The sequence below is a fragment of the Coregonus clupeaformis genome, chromosome 1, assembly GCF_020615455.1.
Source record: "Coregonus clupeaformis isolate EN_2021a chromosome 1, ASM2061545v1, whole genome shotgun sequence".
Lineage (NCBI taxonomy): Eukaryota > Metazoa > Chordata > Actinopteri > Salmoniformes > Salmonidae > Coregonus > Coregonus clupeaformis.
Window position 1 is genome coordinate 45,329,765 of NC_059192.1, and position 21,201 is coordinate 45,350,965.

Below are 21,201 nucleotides of genomic sequence, written 5' to 3' on the forward strand. Positions count from 1 at the left end.
ACACACCTCCATTTTCATTCACAAAGATCAGCCACACAAACTGCTATCAATAAAACTCCTTGAACGTTTGCTCCACATTTCAGGGTTGGGGAGTCCTCTGCCACAACATTGGCCAAATACAAACACAGTGTCAAATGCCACAGTTTGCTCAGAGGTTGTCTGTGTATTGGACAGACTGCTACATTCTGTCCAAGAGGTTCTGTATCAGTGAAGAGCTGCATTTATTCTGCAGCCCCCTTTCCACTCAAGAGGAAGTCTTGAGCGTCTGTTTAACCCTCTCTGTACCAGAGCCATTTAAACAAAGGCTCCCTCTCATCCCAGCGAAGCATCAGCCCAGGGAAGCACACAGACACATGGCCATTGCAAATATATACTACAATAGCCCCTCATCATTTTCAATGGATACCCAGCAGTTAGAATGATGGATGTGTTGAGAGTGTGAAACAATGTTCCTCTTCAGCTGATTGTGTGTGATAACGCTCGATCTCCTCTACACGCCAGCAAACAATATCAGCTGTGTGTGTGTGTGCCTTAGAATCTCTCTCTTGCAGCGCTTAACGAAACAGTGGCTAACGGACATCTCTGGTACTCCATAAACAGAGTAATGCGCCTCTACCGAAGTATAGGAGAACCTTTCAGAGGAGAGGACTTCACTTAGCTTGCCCTGGCCATCAGACACACACATGGGCACGCATACACACAGGGTGACATCACTCTTAAGAGGCCCAGAGGGTGGGATCTCGATGTCTTCCTCATTCTGCAGGGATAGTGGGAGAGTCAGTGTGCCAAGGACTGTTTCACAATGGGACATTCACAAATTCCACCATTCAATGAGGAAACATCACACTAAGTAAAGCACTGTTATCCAATGGTGAACTGCTGGAAAATCTAACATGGCCATCAAACTGAGATAATGCTTAGCATTCAGCTGCTTGGTTTAAACTGCAGCTTGTTTTCTTCTTTTCTGAGGCAGGGCACAGGGCATATGAACAGACAAGTGTTTTCGAGAGCATGTCCTGGAGAATTGGCAGATCACCATTTATGTCACTGGACCAAATACTATTTCCCCCCCCTAAACTGATGGGCAACCGCACGGGCAATCTGTTTTTCTAAAGGTTTTCTTCCGCCTGCATTGTAAACGCTGTGTCTTTTCCCAGGGGGAAGTCGGCCCATCCTCATAGACCAGCCATGTTTGGAAAATGTCTGCTAACGTGCCATGGTTGGTCCCGTGGCGCTCCTGGCTTCCTGTTAAACACCAAACGGTGAAGAGACAACTGTTTATCAGCCCTCCTCCTCGCACACCCTGCCCCTCCTCACCTCGCGACCCCCTGCCCGCTTTGCTCCTCTCGCCCCTCTCCAGTCCTCTCTGCTACTCTCTGTTCCTCCCATCCCTGGCCTGTCTAGACTTGGCAAACACAGACGCATGGGACTGGAGCCATCCTTTCTAGCTCAAGTGTCTTCCCATCTTTCTCTCTTTCCACTCTCTCTATCCCTCTTTCCTCCACCCTCTTTTTTGGAGTAGTCGACTCATGGGGCTGTATATTGATGGAGTTAGAACCCCAGTCTGTCTGATGTCACTCAACATCTCCCTCAGAGCCCATTCAGGGTAATCTGGTTAAAGCAGGAAAAAGATTCTTCCCCTACTCTCTCATTGTTCACTGAATTTCTCCCGCTCCAGGTTTATATTACATTTTTGCATCGATCCTAGACAAAAAAAAGAGCTAATAAATCAGATAACGGGCAGTACTAAAAGCATTCTCCTAAATCAATCAAAATATATGAATAACACAAGTTACTCAGCCTCCTTGGATGTTTTGGGGAGATTACCTTAGCTATGCTATTCCAGCAAACATAATCAGAAATGTACCATTTCAAGTTTACCATTCAGTTATTTTGAGTCTTGGGGCCATGCTGTCATTTGTTACAAAGATGATAGTCTTAACCTTAGCACCTTTCTTGAAATTGCTCAGAAGAGCGGGTGGGGAATGGATGGCTCTAACTATTTTTATAATGTGATTGGTTTCCAATTGATAAACTCGTCTTGAAAGACTGTGCCCCACTCCCAACTACCAAACTCGCAACAGATATCGCTTTTTACCATACTTGTGTGTGTATGAGTGTGTGTGCTTCTGTGTGAATGGGATACCCCCTCAGCCTATCGGCGTGCGGCAGCCGGCTGGCACCAGGTACAACTCTCGCGGGCTACGGAGAAATTCCACACCCCTGTGGCCGAGTGCTTAGACATGTCACGGCCAACTTTGACAGACGATGTCTTGAAGGTGAGCGATATGAATCTACAGCTTGTAGCAAATTCCATAAATGCAAACACGATGCACGAGAACGTATGGGACAGACACTGAAATAATGTATAGTCTCAATAACACTATAGTGTCTTATTCTAAAAATGGAATGGAACCTCCAGTTTGGGGTGATTGAGCTTTTACTGCAGCCTGGTGGAGGTGAAAGGGGATCATCATTTTTCGCTGTTACACATTTTCACAACCTCATACACACAACTCTGGCCCTGTATTCATAAAGCGTCTCAGAGTAGAAGTGCTGATCTTGGATCATCCCCCCCCTCCGTCCATACAATCTTACTCATTATTATCTAAACAGGCTAAACTGATCCTATACCAGCACTCCCACTCTGAGACGCTTTGAAAATACAGACACTGATCCCTAAACCAAAATAATTGAGGGTTTGATGAGATCTTTATCCCTGGCAACATGCTAAATTACCTCAAATTCAGCAACAACTAGGCTATGGTTATCCACTCGATTTCACAGGTGGACATAGACTTCCACATGCAGGATTAATTTATAGAATAAACAGTATTGAACAGTATTGATTTATAGATTGAGTGTAAGCAAGCATGTGTGTATGTGTGTGTGTGTGTGCGCAGGGGGCCTCTGTGGCTTGTGTTAAGGGAAGTAATAACCTCACAGATGGTGAAGGGCTGTTCCGGAGCAGGCTATGTGATGGAGAACAATCATTGAGTGCTTGATTGCTCATAGAGCACAAGGATGATCTGACAGGGGGAGGGGACAAGTATGTATGCGGAGTGTGTATGTGTTGGTGCAAGTGTGTGTTATGTGAATGGGAGGAGAGGGTTGCTTAAGTTTAACTATGCCATTTCTACTCATTAACCACTGTGGCTTGTATCAGACACTGAGTAGATTGAATCAAATTTCATATGCTATGCCGAGGTTTTATCAATTTGATTAATCATGTCCCCATTAGGTGAAAATCATTTGTATTCTTTCACAGTAGCCTGTTCATTCACTCGGCAGGGAGACGATGATTCAATATTATATTATGGCTAGATAGGTGCAAAAGTCACTGAGTGTAAAAGGACAATAAATCCAGACGTCACTTATGCAAAGAGATGTAAATGGGGTCCCTGATTAAGACACGGAGTAATTTAAAAACAGTGACTGGCAGGACCTTGACACACACACACACACACTCCCCACCGGTCCGGCTCCACGCTCGCCACTAGAGCAGTTTATCAAGTAATTATTGTTTGATTACAGCGTTTCATTATCTGCACTGATTGAGTCACAACTGACAAAGGTCAAGCGCCATTATCGCGGCACCGCCAAAACATATTCCCACGCAGGCCGCGTGTGTGTTTGCCCTCCCTCTGCTTTGAAAGGGCTAATTGCAAACGCATTTGTTTGAGGAAGAGGAGATGAGTAGGACCCCCTCTCCATGGTCCCCCAACTCCCACCGCGACAGAATATCAATGCAGTCCTCTTCACACACAAGCAAGAACACACACACATACACGTGCATGCAACCACACAAACGCACACACACACACACGTACACACCCAGGGGAGCAGTTTAGAAGCACATCCAATCATACTAAACAATTGATAACCATTAAATATATATTTGGCACAAACAAAACCATTTGGCCCAAGAGGGATGATTGAGTAATGTTAAGGCCCCATCCCATTAATGGAGCAAAACATCAGCCTGTTTGTGACCTGCTGATTTACTCTGCTCTTCAGCGACGTGGTGCTGTAGTAAGGTTAGTAGTATAGTCCACTTCTTTTTATAACACACCTTACCAATGGATAGAATGAGTCCTTCCAAAAAGTAACTCAATCTTTGTACACCGTTGACTGAATCCTGGATAACTAAGTAACTACCGACTGTAACTAGCACATGGTTAGAATGAGAGATGAAGGATATGAGGGGTAGGCCCACCATTTCATGGCCAATGATAGTGAAGGGCAGAGTAGGCACTTTAAGGGGTAATAGACAGGGGTAGTAGGTAATATACAGGACAATAGACAATAAAAGGTAGGTACCAATACAGGTACCAATTAATGTGCAGGGTAATAGATAGTTACAGCTCTGGAAGACCTTCATTGTTTTAATTGGTGTTGATTGTGTCTTGTACCATACCAATATGGAAGAACTGCCTCTTTAAATAACCACATCAGTCAGTATTTAGTGGTACAAGAAATCCAATAACCAAGAGCACAAGTACGATAATATACATGTATTTTCCTAAATAACAGGAGTGATTGAGTTGAATAGGTATGGTTCATATAAACAGTGATTCACAAGGAAACACAGAGGATTCCATACCTGGGAGGAAAGGCGATCTCCAGCTCGTGCAGCCGTTCCTTGAAACAGGACAGCTCACTGTCAAACTGTAAAAACTGGGAAGAGAGAGAGGGGAGGAGGTGAATGAAAGGAGGAAGAGAGAGATACAGTGCATACAAAAAGTATTTCCTCCCCTTGACTTTTTCAAAACGTAGTTGTGTTACAGCCTAAATTTTAAATGGATTAAATTGAGATTGTGTCACTGGCCTACACACAATACCCCGTAATGTCAAAGTGGATTTTATTTTTTATTTTTTACTAATTAATAAAAAATGAAAGGCTGAAATGTCTTGAATCAATAAGTATTCAATCCCTTTGTTATGGCAAGCCTAAATAAGTTCAGGAGTAAAAATTAGCTTAACAAGTCACATATATTGGACAATAATAGTGCTTAACATTGTTTTTGAATGACTACCTCATATCTCTGTACCTCACACATACAATTATCGTTAAGGTCCCTCAGTTGAGTAGTGAATTTCAAACACTGATTCAACCACAAAGACCATTGGTAGATGGGTAAAAATAAAAAAAGCAGACATTGAATATCCGTTTGAGCATGGTGAAGTTATTAATTACACTTTGGATGGTGTATCAATACACCCAGTCACTACAAAGATACAGGTGTCCTTCCCAACTCAGTTGGCGGAGAGAAAGGAAACCGCTCAGGGATTTCACCATGAGGCCAATGTTGACTTTTAAAAAGTTATAGAGTTTAATGGCTGTGATAGGAGAAAACTGAGGATTGATTAACAACATTGTAGTTACTCCACAAGGCACTAAAGTAAAACTGCAAAAAATGTGGCAAAGCAATTCACTTTTTGTCCTGAATACACAGTGTTATATTTGGGGCAAATCCAATACAACACATTACTGAGTACCACTCACCATATTTTCAAGCATAGTGGTGGTTGAATCATGTTATGGGTATGCATGTAATCGTTAAGGACTGGGGAGTTTTTCAGGATAAAAAATAAACAGGATGGAGCTAAGCACAGACACTGGGATATGAATTCATCTTTCAGCAGGACAATAACCTAAAAAACAAGGCCAAATCTACATTGGAGTTGCTTACCAAGAAGACAGTGAATGTTCCTGAGTGGCTGAGTTACAGTTTTGGGTTAAATCTGCTTGAATGTCTATGGCAAGACTTGAAAACATGGTTGTCTAGCAATGATCAACAACCAATTTAACAGAGCTTGAAGAATTTTAAAAATAATAAATGGGCAAATATTGTACAATCCAGGTGTGCAAAGCTCTTAGTGACTTAACCAGAAAGACTCACAGCTGTAATTGCTGCCAAAGGTGATTCTAACTTAGGGGTGTGAATACTTATGTAAATTAGATTTCTGTATATAATTTTCAATATATGTTTTCATTTTGACATTATGGTTTATTGTGTGTAGATGGGTGAGAAAACCCCCAAATGTAATCCATTTTTATTTATTCAGGCTGTAACAACAAAATGTGGAATAAGTCAAGGGGTTTGAATACTTTCTGAAGGCACTGTAGTTATAAATAAAGGGTGATATTTTTTATTACAGCAAGTAATATCCTCTGCGTCAGTCATCACTCACTGAGTGAATAACTATGAGAGTGTGAGTGTGTGTGGCTCCTGTATGCATGAGTAAGTGTCAGATAAATGTGTTAGCTTCCTTTCTCTCCTTTTTTGATGTGTGGATTTGTGCCTTTACCACCATACTGTATAAGTGTCATGAACAGTGTGGTGGTACATAAAGGCATGTGTGTGAGAACAGTTGACCAGTGTTGATGTGTGTGTCCCTGGCCTTGCTATTCCAGAGCCATCCCTGTCCTGTCCTATCACAGCCCCCAGTCTGCTGCTGAGGGTGGAGCTCTGTCTCTCTAAGCTGACAGTGGATCCAAACAGTCTTCAATCATGTCCCATCCCCCAGCTGCACTACCTCTGACTGCACCAGCACCGACTTACACCCCCGCTCCCCCCTCCATCTCCCCCCTCTTCCCAAATCCCATAAATCATTAGTGAGAAGTGCAATTAGCAGCTCCTTATACACACTAATTATCTGGGAGATGAGCAGGTAGCAGGGGCACCTGCATTGCTGACTCCCTGAGCAACGGACAGATATCTGGGCAGCCCTGTGAAAGTGGGCTGTATTTTAACAAAACTAACGCAATGGTAAATCTAAGCTCTGGCGGTAGCGTTATAGGTTCGGAGGTGTATCAGAAATATTTTTGCTATTTTCACAACTTATTTCACAACTTATTATGAACGCAATAGCTGGTGGTAGTGTGAAAGGGCTGGGTTTAGATGAATAAACAAGTTGTAGGTGTGACGAGGGGCTTGGCCACTCACTGGCCAATCAAGGCGTTCCATGGCTTAATACTGCATGCGTTAGTCTCAAGTTCTGTAGGTTATTGACAGTCTTTACGTTGTCATCAACTCCAATTCGGCTGGACAGCGGCCCCCCATTAAGGCGTTAGGGGCGGCGCCCCACTTGTAATTGGTTAAAATATATATATACAGTGAGGGAAAAAAGTATTTGATCCCCTGCTGATTTTGTACGTTTGCCCACTGACAAAGACATGACCAGTCTATAAGTTTAATGGTAGGTTTATTTGAACAGTGAGAGACAGAATAACAACAAAAAATTCCAGAAAAATGCATGTCAAAAATGTTATAAATTGATTTTCATTTTAATGAGGGAAATAAGTATTTGACCCCTCTGCAAAACATTACTTAGTACTTGGTGGCAAAACCCTTGTTGGCAATCACAGAGGTCAGACGTTTCTTGTAGTTGGCCACCAGGTTTGCACACATCTCAGGAGGGATTTTGTCCCACTCCTCTTTGCAGATCTTCTCCAAGTCATTAAGGTTTCGAGGCAACTCGAATCTTCAGCTCCCTCCACAGATTTTCTATGGGATTAAGGTCTGGAGACTGGCTAGGCCACTCCAGGACCTTAATGTGCTTTTTCTTGAGCCACTCCTTTGTTGCCTTGGCCGTGTGTTTTGGGTCATTGTCATGCTGGAATACCCATCCACGACCCATTTTCAATGCCCTGGCTGAGGGAAGGAGGTTCTCACCCAAGATTAGACGGAACATGGCCCGGTCCATCGTCCCTTTGATGCGGTGAAGTTGTCCTGTCCCCTTAGCAGAAAAACACCCCCAAAGCATAATGTTTCCACCTCCATGTTTGACGGTGGGGATGGTGTTCTTGGGGTCATTGGCAGAATTCCTCCTCCTCCAAACACGGCGAGTTGAGTTGATGCCAAAGAGCTACATTTTGGTCTCATCTGACCATAACACTTTCACCCAGTTCTCCTCTGAATCATTCAGATGTTCATTGGCAAACTTCAGATGGGCCTGTATATGAACTTTCTTGAGCAGGGGGACCTTGCGGGCGCTGCAGGATTTCAGTCCTTCACGGCGTAGTGTGTTACCAATTGTTTTCTTGGTGATTATGGTCCCAGCTGCCTTGAGATCATTGACAAGATCATCCCGTGTAGTTCTGGGTTGATTCCTCACCACTCTCATGATCATTGCAACTCCACGAGGTGAGATCTTGCATGGAGCCCCAGGCAGAGGGAAATTGACAGTTATTTTGTGTTTCTTCCATTTGCGAATAATCGCACCAACTGTTGTCAACTTCTCACCAAGCTGCTTGGCGATGGTCTTGTAGCCCATTCCAGCCTTGTGTAGGTCTACAATCTTGTCCCTGACATCCTTGGAGAGCTCTTTGGTCTTGGCCATGGTGGAGAGTTTGGCATCTGATTGATTGATTGCTTCTGTGGACAGGTGTCTTTTATACAGGTAACAAGCTGAGATTAGGAGCACTCCCTTTAAGAGTGTGCTCCTAATCTCAGATCGTTACCTGTATAAAAGACACCTGGGAGCCAGAAATCTTTCTGATTGAGAGGGGGTCAAATACTTATTTCCCTCATTAAAATGCAAATTAATTTCTAACATTTCTGACATGCGTTTTTCTGGTTTTTTTTGTTGTTATTCTGTCTCTCACTGTTCAAATAAACCTACCATTAAAATTATAGACTGATAATTTATTTGTCAGTGGGCAAACGTACAAAATCAGCAGGGGATCAAATACTTTTTTCCCTCACTGTATATATATATATATATATATATATATACACACTTGTGATTGGTCAAAACATTTGTGTTTATTTTATAATATATATAATTCATGGATTATGTTTTAAATGCTCATAAAAGTGCGGTAAATGTGTACGTTTTCCTGTTTCAAAAATATATTGTTCAAAAGAAGCTGTTCAGTTACTACTCTGCCCTTCAGTGACTGCCAGCAGCAGCAGCTCCGCCTCCACGGGCGCATAGGCCGTGTGAACATTGCTTGGATTGTTTTGCCAGATATGCTATGAGTGGGGAACTGCCCCAATGAAATCACAGGATTTCAAAGCATAAATTATAACAGCACAAAGTAAATGGACCGTCGTGGGGCTATCAAATGTGTGTTCAGTCAGAACTTCTGGGTCTGCTTTATTTTCCCTCCCAATATGTCTCTCGCGCCAGACTGCTTACTTCCGCACGTGCGACTAGATTTGCTCTATCAGGTACAGATGGCGCTCAAGCAAAAAGCTAATTGTAATTAACTTGTAAAAAATTATCATAACAGCCATGGGAGCCTGGGACCTGATAAACCAGACATCAACATCCAACAAGAGTCGAAGGTCAGAGGGATACAATAGCTAGAACCTTCTCATCGCGGATCTGGTAGGACAATAAAGCATGACAGTGGCTTATTGTTTCCCCCCATGTTGTTCATCAGGTTCTACTGTAGGTGACAGTGACATGTTGTGTGGACCAAAACATCGTAAAAACGGGTGCATTAATTTGCCGTATTACTTAACAGTAATTTTGAGAAACAGTTAGGTCGATTTTTGGGTCAAATTAACCAGTATTTGCTGCAAACAGGATGCATTTGCCTGGTTCCACTCTAGGTTTCTTTCAGGGTTCGTGCCTTTCTATGGAGTTTTTCCTAGCTACCATGCTTCTACATCTGCATTGCTTGCCGTTTGGGGTTTTAGGCTGGGTTTCTGCTGATGTAAAAGGGCTTCATAAATACATTTGATTTGATTTGATGCATGTTCTGGAATATGTTTATTCTGTACAGGCTTCCATCATTTCACTCTGTCATTTAGGTTAGTATCGTGGAGTAACTACAATGTTGTTGATTCATCCTCAGTTTTCTCCTTTTCACAGCCATTAAACTCTGTTTTAAAGTCACCATGGTGAAATCTCTGAGCAACTGAAGTTAAGAAGGACGCCTGTATCTTTGGGACGCTTGTATCTTTGTAGTGACTGGGTGTATTGATACATCATCCAAAATGTCATTAATAACTTCACCATGCTCAAAGGGATTTTAAATGTCTGCTTTTTTATTTTTACCCATCTACCAATAGTCTTTGTGGTTGAATCTGTGTTTGAAATTCACTACAGTTGATTTAAAAGCATAGGCTACAGTAATGAGTGATAGCAGCAATAAAAAAATATTTAAAAAATCCAGTGCTCAATATGTTTGGAGTGTTGACAGTTAACATTGTTGTAATTTTCTTCAACAAGTATAGGCCTTTACGCAATGCAATTCAATTGGCACGTTCTAAATAAGCAAGATATAGCCTTGGCCTACCATTTATATGGGGTTATAGGACAGAACATTTTGAATAGCCTATGTTTGGAGGAGCGCGTCTTTGGTAACCGGACAAGTGGCGCTCTTTGGAAATGGGGATGGATACAAGCCGATTGGAGTATGCACTGCAGGTAGGCTTATGTGAATTGTGAATAATGCAAAAGCATGTTGGCAAAAACCTCAGGAGTAGACCATTTAGAAACCTTTTATGGATAGGCTCCTTGGCTAATGCATGGCCATGATAAGAAAGACACCAGACGCATTGCTGTTGAACCAGCTTCGATTATAGTAGGGTAAGTGGAGCCTCCTTTAAGGGCTTGTTTTTAAATAAAACGAAATGGAAAACAAGCAATTGTTACAGGAAAATAACTTAAACGTTTCTAAATACGAGTGTTACCGGATTATCTCATCTCTCGTTCCATGGTGGGCATATAGCCTACATGATCTTTTAGGCTTTGGTTTAAGATTTATTTCAAAGTGGTCTCACGAGCCAAACCCTTTATAGATAGTCTTGACTACTTGGCGAATGCATTGGGTATGACAAAAAAAACTGCCTTAATTGAGAGGAGGGGAGGCTATGCTTGGTTTTTAATAAAATGAAAACGAAATGGGAAAAAAACAGATTTTTATGTTTCTAAATACGAGGTTTACGGGCACAAAGAGCACATATCTCTTGTTCCATGTGCATATGGGCACTGTGCGTCACGGCTGGATAAGCTGCGCTTCTGCTGCCGGTTGGTCTTAAATGTCCCCACCAAATTGTCACTTTGGCGCACGTTTTTAAGGACACACCTCAAATATTGCCACGCCTCCCACTTCAGCGCAAGCAACCTCATATAAAACAGGTAAATTACCAATCCTGCAACTAGGGTTTGAAAATAGAAGAGTGCCGGCTTTAACAGGACGAGCATGCGTTTGACAATTGGCTGGCTTAACGCCAGCCGGAAATAGAGCTGTGTCTGATGAGTTCCTCTACACTGCCTGTGTCAGGCTGACAGTACATATAACGCTAGTTTGACAATAATGACATTACACTGCTGTACGACATGTAAAAATGGAGTGAATGGAATGTAATCGCCATCTAGATGATAATGTACTCTCCATCTACATGATAATGTACTCTCCATCTAGGTGTAATAACAACAGCAATAATATTTAGAGGAGATATCTATCCAAACAGAGGCCAGGCCAGGAGAAGAGGAGTGTTACCACACCAGTGGAGTACAATAACAGCCATCAATCCACAAACCCGTTTGTAAACCAGATGAAAACTTTATTGGTATTTTTACATACATATGTGGGATAAATGTACATGAGTGTGTATGTCTGGAGCCTGTGCAAGTGTGTATGAGCGAGTGCTTGTGGGTAAGTGTGGGTAGCCTACTCCCTAATTTATGCATGCTTATGTGTAAAGTGTGAGCAGCTGTGTGTTTCTGTGTTTCTGTGTGTGTGTGTGTGTGCCAGTAGTGTAGAACAGTGGCCATTACTTTCCAGGCAGTGGGGCCCTCAGACAGAGTCTCTGTGGTTCAGGAGGGCAGACGTGCAGCATTCATCAAACTCACAGAGACAGGGTCACAGGAGAGCTCACACACTGTGAATGAGGAATAGAGCCCAGAGGATGCGCTACACGCTTCACTGTGCACCACCACCACCATCCTCCCAATGACACGCTTGGCTCCAAGGGTGTGTGTGTGCAGAGAGACCTTGTGTGGAAGAGTGTGCCAGCATATTAGTTTATAAAGGTGCAGTATGTAATTGTCCCTGTGTGTGTTAGTGCCTCATATCTTTGTTTTTCTTACCCTAATAGAATACCTGTGTATGTGTACACTGGCCTTTTTCTGTGAGTGTGTGTGGACAAGTGTGTTTGTCTCCATGGAGAGTTAGTGCAGTCGAGATGAGAAGTGACACCTTTAAAAGGCAGCAGATGAGCAGTGTTGGGGATGATGAAGCACGTTGTGTTTCCATGATGTGTGTGTGTGTGCACAGAGCTTTTAAGTGAATGTTGAGTAATTCATTTAGGTTGACTAGAAACCCTAGGGCTGAAATTTCACACTACATTTCATCTCAGGTCAATTAAGCATAATGATGTGCTGGTATGGTAGGTCAGCAGTAAAAATCCCAGCTTATATTGGTTCAAGGCCTCGTTGCATTATAAAACCTGCCCAGTAGTTTGTCAGACCGAAATGACCTTGGAGTTGTTGGAGAAGGCTGCTAGCCGATACGGCTCGGGCAATATCATAGACAAGGAGAAAGATGAGGAAGTGCAGGGTCCAGATTTCTTGCTTCGCCTCGATGACCAACACACACCTAAATCACGCTAGCTGTGATTGTTATAAGAGGGAGAAGTTGCAGGAAGAGGGAATAAAAGGTCTCTGGGCTGACTGTCCCTCCAACCCGGCCTGTGGTTGTCCAAGCTCATAATTGTGCTTTGATTTACACCATGTCAAACTATCCCTCTGACAACACCTGCTGCCATTAAAAGCCATCAATACACACAGAGGTGAAAGGTCATTTAATTTTATTTTTACGCCGCACACTTGGCTTATATTGCCAGGCCATATTTTTTCTTAGTTTTATGAAATCTTCATTATTTGGTGTCTCTGACAGGGAATGGCCGAGCGCCTTGAGAGGGTCAACCCAAACAGCCAACCGGCGAGAGGCTACAGTCCTATTATGCTCTCTCTCTATCATATCAATTGCACAATACCTTAACATCTCAAGGGGAATTGATAATGAACTCATTTACTTACACTATATATACAAAGTATGTGGACACCCCTTCAAATTAGTGGATTCGGCAATTTCAGCCACACCCGTTGCTGACAGGTGTATAAAATCGAGCACACATCCATTCAATCTCCATAGATAAACATTGGCAGTAGAATGGCCTTACTGAAGAGCTTAGTAACTTTCAACGTGGCACCGTCATAGGATGCCACCTTTCCAACAAGTCAGTTCGCCAAATTTCGGCCCTGCTAGAGCTGCCCGGTCAACTGTAAGTGCTGTTATTGTGAAGTGGAAACGTCTAAGGCTCAGCCGCGACGTGGTAGGCCACACAAGCTCAAAGAACGGGACCGGCGAGTGCTGAAGCGCGTAGCATGTAAAAATCGTCTGCCTCTGGAAGCAACATCAGCACAAGAACTGTTCGTTGGGAGCTTAATGAAATGGGTTTCCATGGCCGAGCAGCTGCACACAAGCCTAAAATCACCATGCGCAATGCCAAGCGTCAGCTGGAGGGGTGTAGAGCTCGCCGCCATTGGACTCAGTGGAAACGCGTTCTCTGGAGTGATGAATCATGCTTCACCATCTGGCAGTCCGAAGGACGAATCTGGGTTTGGCGGATGCCAGGAGAACAATGCCTGCCCAAATGCGTAGTACCAACTGTAAAGTTTGGTGGAGAAGGAATAATGGTCTGGGGCTGTTTTTCATGGTTCGGGCTAGACGACAGCATACAATTACATTTTAGACGATTCTGTGCTTCCAACTTTGTGGCAACAGTTTGGTGAAGGCCCTTTCCTGTTTCAGCATGACAATGCCCCCGTGCACAAAGCGAGGTCCATACAGAAATGGTTTGCCGAGATCGGTGTGGAAGAACTTGACTGGCCTGAACAGAGCCCTTACCTCAACCCCATCGAACACCTTTGGGATTAATTGGAACGCCGACTGCGAGCCAGGCCTAATCGCCCAACATCAATACTCAACCTTACTAATGCTCTAGTGGCTGTATGGAAGCAAGTCCCCGCAGCAATGTTCCAGCATCTAGTGGAAAGCCTTCACAGAAGAGTGGAGGCTGTTATAGCAGCAAAGGCGGGACCAACTCCATATTAATGCCCATGATTTTGGAATGAGATGTTCGACGAGCAGGTGTCCATATACTTTTGGTCATGTGTGTATTCCCAGACCTGTGTCAAGGGCAAAAACACAATAGTACCTTTTCCTATAATCCACATTTTGCTCGTAACTGTTTGTCATTTGCAGAACAAAACATTGACTGGGTTGCATATATAGGACAGGCCAGACATGGACATCAACATACAGTACAGTATGTTCATACAGTAATATATATGCTATATACATCATGATCCGACTGAGGAACTGATCAATACTAGTAAAAGCACAATGAGCCTTTCAGTGTAGCGAGGCACTCCGGTAAGAGACAGCACAGGAGCCCATTCTCCCTGGTCTTCCATGTTTATCTTCCCAGCTAAGGTCACACATTTTTTTGCATTCTGCTGTATTACCACTTTAGAGAACTGACAGGTAAAATATGAAAGGTGATTGATCTTTATTTATATATTTATTTAGTTCATCTGGAAAACTCTTGCGGCTTGAGTAATGTTGCAGGTACGCAGGGAGCATGACAAGGAAGAGTGGCCCTGACAGAAAAGTTCATCACTCGCAACAGGACCCCAAAACCCCCCCTCTTTCCCCAGGACGTCAGCTGATACCACAACTGATAAAGTTAGAATAAAAAGATACTGAAACAAAATCAATGATGGAGAGGGGAGGGAGGCGACTGGATGGACGATGCGATACTGGATAGATAGGACACAGAATCCGTGTCCACGGGGACATATATCCCCCCCGCCCGCCCCCTTTACCTCCGCCCCTCCGTTGAGGAGCAAGTCCCTGTGCCGCTCGACGCCACGACTCCCGGAAAATGTAATCTTCCCAAATACTCATCTGGGCTATCCATCGTCCCGGCCTTACAGCGGCGGGGATAATTAATTATACAATTTCGATGGGAATATTGATTAAACAAACCTATTAATCATAGCAAAAGTCAATAGGCATGGACACATTCAATCATGTCCCGACCAATGATTACTCCTCAAAATACAATAATTATTTTTGAGAGCTGCCTCAAATTAAATTTCTGTCAAGCTGGTACAAGTCTAGTAGTTGATGAAAGATGCAATGGATTTTTTTTACTCCTCCGAGGGTTGCAGGGGGGAACATTTATCCTTTTGGAAAGGTAGTTTGTTTTATAAGGATCATAACATGGTGTGTTTAACTAGACCATGACCATCAGATTATCTCTGATCCCCCATTACGCCATTTATCTTGCTGAGCTCTGCAGGGAAGAGGGAAAGGGGGAAGTTGGGGCCTCCTGAGGCCCAAACACACACCACATAAACACACACACCAATACTAAAACAGAGACACACACACAGACAGACACTACTTGAAGAGTCATATGTGTCACATGGATTATTGGCTATTATAATAACATGGTCATTAGGAGTCCTGATGTGTGTGACATAAGGCTTACGTCAGCAGAGGCTCAAAGAATTTCATTAAAATAATTATCCTTTTTAGATAAAACTACACTAAATATATTCACGTCACCAAATAACTGATTAAAACACACTGTTATGTAATGAAGGTCTACAGTAGCCTCAATAGCACCCTCTATGGTAGCACCATGGGGTAGCTGGAGGACAGCTATTTTCCATCCTCCTCTGACTTCAATACAAAATCTAGGAGGCTCATGGTTCTCACTCCCTTCCCTAGACTTACACAATAATTATGACGACATCCAGAGGACGTCCTCCAACCTATTATAGCTCTTGTAGTATGAACTGACATTTTGTTCATCCAATTAAGGATCAGATAATTAATCTAGTACTGAAAGCATATGCTACAGATAGCTAGCACTGCAGTGCATAAAGTGTGGTGAGCAGGTTGACTCGGAGAGAGAAAGACAATAGTTGAACAGTTAAAATTTCTTCAAAAAGTAAAGAGGAGCAGCAAAGAGAGAGCTAGCTATATTTAGTAGTATTTTTTTTCTTCTTAGTTTAAATTTCACTTACTTAGCTAATACAGCTAATTTAGCATACTCAACAACCCGACTCAAACAGAGAGGAATGCTATGTATGTTAGCTAGCTGGCTAAGGCTATCCACATTGCAACTCTTCCAAGTCAAGGTAAGCTTCGGTTTTATTCATTTATTGCCACCGGGGCCCGCCGGTGTAACTGCTAAACTGCTTGCTGTACACTACTGCGTGATGTACACGGTTTGGATTGTGGGTTTACTAATGTGTTAGTTCTAGTTGGTTGACTATAGGCTGTTTAAATCAAATCAAAATCAAATCAAATCAAATTTTATTGGCTACATGCGCCGAATACAACAGGTGCAGACATTACAGTGAAATGCTTACTTACAGCCCTTAACCAACAGTGCATTTATTTTAAATAAAAAAGTAGAATAAAACAACAAAAAAGTGTTGAGAAAAAAAGAGCAGAAGTAAAATAAAATAACAGTAGGGAGGCTATATATACAGGGGGGTCCCGGTGCAGAGTCAATGTGCGGGGTACCGGCTAGTTGAGGTAGTTGAAGTAATATGTACATGTGGGTAGAGTTAAAGTGACTATGCATAAATAATTAACAGAGTAGCAGCAGCGTAAAAAGATGGGGTGGGGGGGGGCAGAGCAAATAGTCCGGGTAGCCATGTTTAGCTGTTTAGGTTAGCGGTTATGGTATGAAGGTTTGACTTGGAGGGGTCTTTGCACCTGGTCACAGACAGCTGTTGTGTTGTGCACTGAAGCCCACAAGTGAAGAAAAAGGTGAGAGGAGGAGAGCGTGTAGAAGCGACAAGGAATTATACAATGAGCAGTGATGATGGGATGATGCTGTATGTGGCTGCTATGAAAGTGAACTGTGTGTGCAGGTGATCAGGGGTGTATTCAATATAAACTATTGTTTTACATTTGCTGCAGCAAAGTCTATGCTATAGTAATATAAAGTCCGAATGCGCATCTAATTTACCTATCTCCATCTGTCTTTCGGGGATCACCTTTAAATTAGTGCACGCGTGAGCACTCTCTCGCATTCTCTCTCTCCATCAACTCCATTCAAATTGCATCCAAAATAGATAATCCTGTTCTAGATTGATATATAGCCCTATATATAGATGTCCTAGCCTACCTCTTTCGGGTAATGCATTCAATGCAGTATTAGCCTTATATTTAGCTAATTAATGCTGGGTTATGCATAATAAGCTTATAACGTATCTGTCTCTTGTGCAATACACACGCACCTGTGCTCTGCTGGCCTCTCGCCTTAAAAAACATTCCTTAGCTCTTGGAGTCCCATGCAGGAAAAGCTACACTAGAATAGCTTGCTGGACATTCATTTTTAGCATTTCTTATACCAATAGACTATTAAAATAGGGATGCAAGCGCTTGTTTGCTAAATGTTAAATACAGCAGTCAATAGAACCATAGCCGCGGGAAGTAGGGGTGTTGAGGGTGCTGCAGCACCCCCTGAAAAATCGGAATCACAAAGAAAATAAAAAACATAAAATAAATAAGAGTCGTTCACTGGGCCTTTACTAGTCCTGTATTAGCGGACCGATATAGCAGTCTGTAGCGCAACCCCCCCAAAATTATAGCACTGCAATATATCCCAGTTTATTGCATAACTCGTGCATGCATTGGATTGCAATGGTGCGGTAAAATAATTCAGTCCAGGCTAATCCAAGTCCAGGCTAATCCGGAGGAGTTGTCCATGGTGCTGTCATTCAAGGTTCTTTATTTACCCTGTTCGTAATGAGCACAGGAGGGTTGCATTATGGCTTCTGCTCAGATGTATGAAGCCAGCGGGGAACACATGCAGCATACAGATGCCACCGGTTACAGACCTACCACAGATCTTACTTGCAGTGGTGTAGTGCTATTTGAGGGAGGGAGCGCAAAAAATATGGAAATGACATCATCATTTCCTCAATCAATCTGTACCGACAGATATAGCCTATGAAATAGCATATCATTACAGGGCTCTCCAACCCTGTTCCTGGAGTGGTACCGTCCTGTAGGGTTTCACTCCAACCCCACTCATCTTATAAACCAGCTAATTATTAGAATCAGGTGAGCTAGATTAGGGTTGGAATGAAAACCTACAGGAAAAGGGTTGGAGATCCCTCTTATAAAATATGCATAAAATGCATCCTCCAATTGCAACGTGTGCCTATGCCCACACGTGAATCGTTTCAGGAAACTAGGCGTATGTCACGCGTCACTACTTCACAGGAGAGCCATTTGAACTAAAACTTCTTTTTTTTTATCAAAAAGCGCTTTTTTGGCAGAAATGCCTTCTGGAACATGTGAACTTTCATGTGCCTTAATAACAAACTTGTATGCCATCTGTAAATACGAATACAATTGTTAAATTACGAGCCTAGTTGGTTTAGCCATGGAAAAAGACAGGAACCTTCCCGCTAGCCATGATTGGCTGAGATAATGGATGGGCTGGACATGCCGAGAGATGAGTTTGGATTGGTCTGCCATGTAGCACGCTTCTGTCTATAACACGAGCTGGTCAGTATGTGTAGGTAATCCTTCCTAACGCAGCTTTTTTGAAAGATATCACATAGTAGAACTGCAAAAGTGTTGCTCCCCACTTTCTGGAGGACCGAGTTTTGAAATCAGTGGAATGCCCAGTGGAATTAACGTATGATAGCGAAGGAGATGGAGAACATTCTGGCGTTTGATTGCAAATATGCAGAGGGTGTCGAAAAGAGAACACACAGAAGGCTATTGTATAAAACACCTGTCTCCGGATTACATCTTCAAACTAAGGGCAACCATGGCATCCGTGACAGAGAGGGAGAAGTGTCCATCCATGTAAACGGGTACGATAGTCTAGCTAGCTACATGTTCAGATATTACACATTTCAAATTTTGTCAGAAAGTTGTTTTCATTTCAAGTTAAAGGGGAATTGTTAGCTAACGTTACGTGTATGATCTGTGTAGTAATATTATTTGTATCTCAGAGCCATTTGCATTGCAAGTTATAGCCTAATGTTAGCTAGCTAGCTAACATTGAACCTAGTTGGTTAGCTATCTGCAGATTCATGCAGGGTAGTAACGTTTTGAGTTGGGATTATGGTTTGTTGTTTAGCTAGCTAGCTACATGTCTACGCAAGTAACCATTTCATTAGAATGTTCATGATGTCACTCCGACAACTGTCGATAGACGTAGCTGGTAAATTCGCACTGGCTATCTACTACGCTCAACACCTGTTGGCTAACGTTGGCTAGCTTGCTAGCTACTTCCAGACAAAACAGCCTGGGCCTCCCGTGTTGCGCAGCGGTCTAAGGCACTGCAGTGCTTGAGGCGTCACTACAGATCCGGATTAGATCCCAGGCTGTGTCGCAGCCGGCCGCGACCGGGAGACCCATGGCCCAGCGTCATCCGGGTTAGGGGAGGGTTTGGCTGGCTGGGATGTCCTTGTCCCATCTCGCTCTAGCGACTCTTGCGGATGCATGCTGACACGGTCGCCAGTTGTATGGAGTTTCCTCCGACACGTTGGAGCGGCTGTCTTCCGAGTTAAGTGAGCAGTATTTCAAGAAGCAGTGTGGCTTGGCAGGGTCGTGTTTCGGAGGACGCATGGCTCTCAACCTTCGCCTCTCCCGGGTCCGTACGGGAGTTGCAGCTATGGGACAAGAATAATTACCAATTGAATATCACTAAATTGGGGAGAAAAAAAGTGTAAAAAAGTAATTAAACATTTCTAAAATTCCGCCTGACCAGCTCTGCTAGGGCAAGTAAAATGGTCATAGTCAGCTATTCTCTCATTTTGTCTGGAAGTAGCTAGCAAGCTAGCCAACGTTAGCCAGTTAGCTTGGGTGCTTGACTGCTGTTGTTAGGTCAGAATGCTCGGATCAACCCTACTCCTTGGCCAGAGCGTCCAGTGTGCGCTCTGAACGCTCCGAGAGTGAAACGCTCTGAATTTACGAACGGACAATCTGACAACGCTCTGAGTTTACCCTTAGTATAAACCAGCCTTTAGTCTTGAAATCTTTGGTTGTTTAGTACATGGCCTCACATGTAAACCCTTAAAGAGATGGGTGGGGCTAAGGCTTAAGAGGGTGTGAACGATGCTGAAGGGGTGTAGACAAAGAAGAGCTCTCCAGTAGGTTTACCAAAACATTCAAGGACCATTTTCTCAAAAGTGAGGTTACAAGTTTATCAACTTTCAAAGTAGAATCACTTTCCCATTGTTCCTCAACTGTAGTGTATCATATACCATTTTCTAGCTCTGTCTCTACTTTTATCCAATGTAAAAATCACAATTTCAAATTTTACTACATCAGACCGAATCGAGCTGGTCGGTTACATATTGTCTCAAGATAATGTTCTATTTTTAATACCCTCAAACACCAAGTTAGGCATCATCACTGTCAACCATGAATTATAATTATTCATGTTTTACCGGTGAAACTGCATCTGCATGCCAATCATTTGATTGAGCTCAATGCATTTCGATCTTATCTTGCTGTTTCATGAGCAAATTAGAGCAGATGATAAAGTATTAGCCTTTTTTGTATTTTGTTTCAATCAAAGCATATATCCTGCCTAGAGTTTTGGCGCATTATAATATTTTTTTTTTACTATTCACCTTTCGCTAACCATCCTAAAATCTTATTAGAAATGTGGTGTTTTTGGTGTAACAGTAACTTTATTGGCTTACTAGTATTATATTCGGTTGTGTTATGTTAAATACTAATTCATCGTTAGGTGACCTTGCAAGACATTGATTCCGCTTTTATCAAACTTTACTAAACAAGGCCCATTGTGAGAAGTGATAATCTTCTATTTGTAATAATAATAATAATAATAAGTGATGAGTAGGACTATTTGGCATATAGGCAACAGATCTTGAGTGTTATTTTAAACGATTGGAGTGTCCTTTGTGGCTCTAAAAGGACAGCTTTGATTTGATTAGCTTGAGCACATGGATACAATATATCCTATTACAGAAAAAAAATAAACAGAGAGGTGAACTATCAATTCATATAATTATCAAATCAATTGACCAAGTAGTGAACATAAATCATTACTACGTAGAATTGCAGGAAATTCGTTTTAAAACAGCCATAAAATCAAGCTTCTGTTGTGGTGTATCCATGCATCCCAATAAACTATAACCTAAATGCATTAT

At 42.7% G+C, this 21,201-nt stretch overlaps 1 protein-coding gene across 2 annotated transcripts in view; it reads right to left on the bottom strand.

Moving 5' to 3' along the window:
- LOC121569244 (inositol polyphosphate-5-phosphatase A-like) overlaps window positions 1-21,201 on the bottom strand; it is a 233,116-nt gene that overhangs the window by 9,355 nt on the left and 202,560 nt on the right. For both annotated transcript variants that reach the window (XM_041880055.2, XM_041880046.2), the window contains exon 12: window positions 4,604-4,677. In XM_041880055.2, coding sequence (XP_041735989.1) covers window positions 4,604-4,677 — 74 coding nt within the window. The remainder of the gene's footprint in view (window positions 1-4,603; window positions 4,678-21,201) is intronic.